Source organism: Urtica dioica, chromosome 6, assembly GCF_054948205.1.
Source record: "Urtica dioica subsp. dioica isolate 48M chromosome 6, U.dioica_male_clone48M_v1_H2, whole genome shotgun sequence".
Lineage (NCBI taxonomy): Eukaryota > Viridiplantae > Streptophyta > Magnoliopsida > Rosales > Urticaceae > Urtica > Urtica dioica.
The window spans coordinates 1,333,782-1,337,890 of NC_142761.1; the positions used below are offsets into that span (position 1 = coordinate 1,333,782).

Consider the following 4,109-nt stretch of genomic DNA (forward strand, 5'->3'; position numbering starts at 1 on the left):
CGCAGTTTCAACGAAAGAGTGTCCCTCTTCTAGAATATTTTTCTTCTTTCCATTAATCTTCAGGTGATTTTTATTTTAATCGTACACAATATATATATATATATATATATATATATATATATATATATATATATTTTTTTTTTTTTTTTGTAACAACTAAATAAGATCACCCAGGAAATGAGTACTCCATTTAAGATTTCTGGTAGCACAAACAATATAATACGGATTACAAACTGGATACTATAGCTGATTGGTGAATTGAAACCCAAACATTAGACATGCCTTAGCCTTTGTTTTCATGATATCTTGAACTCCCTTTATGAAACCAAAATATAGCTTAAATCAGCTTCCTCTTCTAGTGACACCCACAATTAATACATATAAATTAATTATTAGTTAATCAAGAAAAGAATATTTAGAGGAAGATCGGTGTATATATATATATATATATATATATATATATATATATATATATATATATATATATATATATATATATATATATATATATATAAGAAGACTAATGGCAAACGACGCGAGGGCTTTGGACGCCTCCGACGTGACCTAATTTTCCGTTAGAGCACATGGCGGTAGAAGGGCCTCGGCCGGTGTGCTTTAAATTAATGTTGTATAGGTGGATCCAATCGCAAGGGAATTGTGGGCTACACATGAAATTCACGGCCACCGGCGAGCTTGACGTTCCTCTAATGTTTATGTAGTGAATATTGCTGATCTTCACGCGCGACGGCTGTAACGTAAAAAGAAAGATATATAGTTTATCACTTAATTATCTCAAAAGTTTTAAGTTTAAAAAAGAATATGAAAGATAGCTTAGTAGTAAAAATACGAGAGAAAGTACAAATTTGAAGAAAAATAAAATAGATGGAAATTATAAAATTATGTATTGTGTTTGAAAGTAATTTAATTATGGGATGAAATGAAGAAGGTTAGTGAAAAAGAGAAACATAAAACGTGAGCCTCACATGTACAAATTTGGATCGATTTCATTTCCACACTATTTTCAACAAAAAAAATAAAATTCCCATTTAGTTATGTATTTTTCCCTTTTATTTTCACTCTTATTTGCATTTCCTTTCTATTTTTGGGATTCCAATCACACCCTAACCCAGGGATGGATTTAATTAAGGTAAGGAAAAAAGAATACATTTTTTCTTCTTCTATTTGTTATGTTTTCTTTTCATTTTTTTACCGTAAAAATATATAAATTAGCGCCATAAACATTTTATTTTACATTACTAATATCACCGATGATAGACAATGGTAGTATAAATAGCTTTGACAAATAACCTTTCTATAAATCACGAGTTTAAGAAGAACTTGTTGGATTACCTGTTTATTGCAACCACTCGGACAATAGCCTTGGTCAATGATGATCGGATTTCTAACGTTGTCCATCACTAAGTCTTGAAAAATCATGCCCGTGGCTTTACTTGGGGTCGATCCCGGCCACGTCTTGATTCGAATCCCATTATCGGTCTTCAAAAATGTCGAGTTTTTCACTGTGATTCCTATCACATCCTCTTCGTTCTCATACTTCCCAAGACTTCCAACGCTATACATATTACACAAATGCTAATAAGTTAGAAGCTATTGCACAAGGATTTCAACGAAGATAATCAAATTTTTTACTTAATTATTGCGATTGTTGATTGAAATTTGAATGAAGAATTATCTTAGGGCGATGTGCAATGTTAATGGTCTAGTCCAAGACGATCTCAAATTGGTCACCAAACCGAATCAAGTTTGTTTTAAACAATTTCGAAAAATTTAGACTACATCAACCAAATAAGAAAATAAACTAAACCCGACCAAACTATTTTTAATATGCTTATTTTTTAAATGTTACAAATTTAACAAAATAAATTACTACAAATAAATTATCATACATGCTAATAATATTTAACATGTTGAATTTAAATAAATAAGTTTAATTCTCTCGAATAAGAAGAAATATTAAAAATATGAAATTCTAATCTAGTCTTTTCAATATTTGAAATCAGACACAAGTCTAGTTTTTGTTTGTTTGTTTGTTTGTTTTATTTTATTTTCTTATTTTTTTTGCAGCCCTAAATTATGTATTATAAAAAAAAAAACACATTTATCGGAAAACTATGAAACAATAATTACCTAATGCCATGTCCGGGACCGCAAGTGACCTTGTTGATGGCGATGTTTGTCGAGCCTTTGATCATACCGATGCAATCGTCACCGGTGGCAATGACGGTCCTACTCACTTTCACATTGTTCGAGGTACTAATGTGAATTCCATCGGTGTTAGGGCTATCCCCGGGAGCGAGAATATGAAGTTTCTTAAGCCGAACGTTTTGAGAACGAGTGATGAAGATATGGACTCCTTTACTATCCACGGACGAGAAGCCTCTAAACACGGCATTGCTAACCTTGTTAATTTTCACGGTCTACATAAAATAATCCCACAAAAAAAAAAAAGAATCAATTTCGAGATTTTATTATTGAGATTTTTTTTTGTTATAGTTGGAAAAAAAAAAACTTACGGAAGGAAGTTGAACACAATCATTGTTGTTTTTGCAATCGTTGTATTTCCAAGCGGACTCGCCTTGGCCGTCGAAAACTCCACTTCCGGTCACTATCAACCCGTCTATGGCTTCGAACAAGAACCATTGAGGCTCTTGGTACAAAGAGATATCGGTGTCGGCTAAGAGAGTGCCCGAGATTTGAACGACCATTGGAGAGGGACCGAGGCACGGACCAGCGAATGTGACTGGTCCGAGCTTGAAAGTCCCCGTTGGAATCAAAACCCTTGCTTTCCCTTTAAAGTGGCACGCCGCGACCCATGTTTGCATAAAAGCCTACATAAATTAAAAAAATTTGGAGTAAATAAATTTTATGAGATGAAAATATTTATTAAATATTATAACCTACTCTAAGGAAAATATGGAGTTTTGGATTTTCTTATTATAAATTTGTATCAAGAAAAAGGGGAGAAAAATTAGCACGCCAATTTTGTGCATGGTCTCTTAATCAGGCTAGAAAATTGGATTTGGATATTTTTTTTGTATTGTTACAAGAACAAACCATAAGTTTCTTTACCACATTAATATTGTGAAATTATGCATGATCACAACGTTGATTGGATTCAGAAGAGCAATGGGAACGTGACTTAGATTAATATGATAATAAAAAATGAATAAAAACTATGGACGTTACTAATTAAATATATACATCTAATTGAGTATTAAAACCAAAATATATTAATTTTTTTTTTTATTGATTGACCTGTGTGTTATCTTTCCTTCCATCAGCCTTAGCTCCAAAGCTGAACACATTGAAGATTTTCTCAGACGGGTCGGCTTTGAAATGACGTGCCACGTTGGCACCTCGGAACTTGTCCGGGCCCGCCGGCAGAGGAACTCCGGCGAGACAACCGGCAAGCGAAATCAGGAACGACACGAGGCCGACGGTGATGACGTGGCAAGCCCTACTTGGAATGGCCATTGCCACAAAAGTTTATTATACCCTAATTGGAACAAATAAATAAAATTGCTGATCAAATGTAATGAATCTTATTGTGTTTCTTTTCTAATCAAAAAGCCTCCGGGGATGGCATAATTAGTGATAAAAATAAATAAATTGAAAATAAGAAAATCTGAGGATTACCTCTCTTTTTTTGTTTGTCTAAATCTTATTATATCTTATTTTAGTTATACGTGTTGTTATTAGTGCTGCTATTTTGGGAGGTTTTTAACTCTAATGGAGGACATTGATTGAGTTGTTTTTGTTTGTCTCGTGTCTGCTAAAGTTTGTTTTAACTAAACATAGTGAGCTTTGTTTCTCCCACATAAACCTTTCTGTTTCGAATCATATAAAAGGGGCTTTTTTTTTTTTTTTTTTTTAAATTGTGTTCACAATTTTAATGTTCAATTGACTGATTTCGTTTTAGAACAAGCGACTAAAATAGTGCACGATCAATATATAGCTCAAAATCTATACCCATTTTTTTTTTAAAACCTTTTCATCTCGCTTTATTGATTCTTTTAACTGCAAAGGGCTAGCTCTCACAAGATAATTATGTTAATATGCAAAGAGATGTATCTGAACTCGGATAAATA

The 4,109-nt window shown here is 32.8% G+C and overlaps 1 protein-coding gene across 1 annotated transcript; it reads right to left on the minus strand.

Moving 5' to 3' along the window:
• Positions 1 to 510: 510 nt before the first annotated feature.
• Positions 511 to 3,495, minus strand: LOC149392747 (exopolygalacturonase-like). Its single transcript, XM_089617029.1, has 5 exons — positions 3,277 to 3,495; positions 2,535 to 2,849; positions 2,149 to 2,438; positions 1,351 to 1,573; positions 511 to 748 (listed from the first exon to the last, which is right to left on the minus strand). The coding sequence occupies exons 1-5, from the start codon at positions 3,493 to 3,495 to the stop codon at positions 521 to 523; spliced, it is 1,275 nt and encodes a 424-aa protein (XP_089473155.1). The 3' UTR covers positions 511 to 520.
• Between the last annotated feature and the right edge of the window lie 614 nt (positions 3,496 to 4,109).

Bases quoted from the DNA above. Each gene is read 5' to 3' on its own strand.
- LOC149392747 (XM_089617029.1), bottom strand. From the start codon at position 3,495: ATGGCCATTCCAAGTAGGGCTTGCCACGTCATCACCGTCGGCCTCGTG. The intron at 2,850-3,276 runs GTCAATCAATAA...TAATTTATGTAG, and splicing joins GAAGGAAAGATAACACACAG to GCTTTTATGCAAACATGGGT. The intron at 2,439-2,534 runs GTAAGTTTTTTT...TATTTTATGTAG, and splicing joins ATTGTGTTCAACTTCCTTCC to ACCGTGAAAATTAACAAGGT.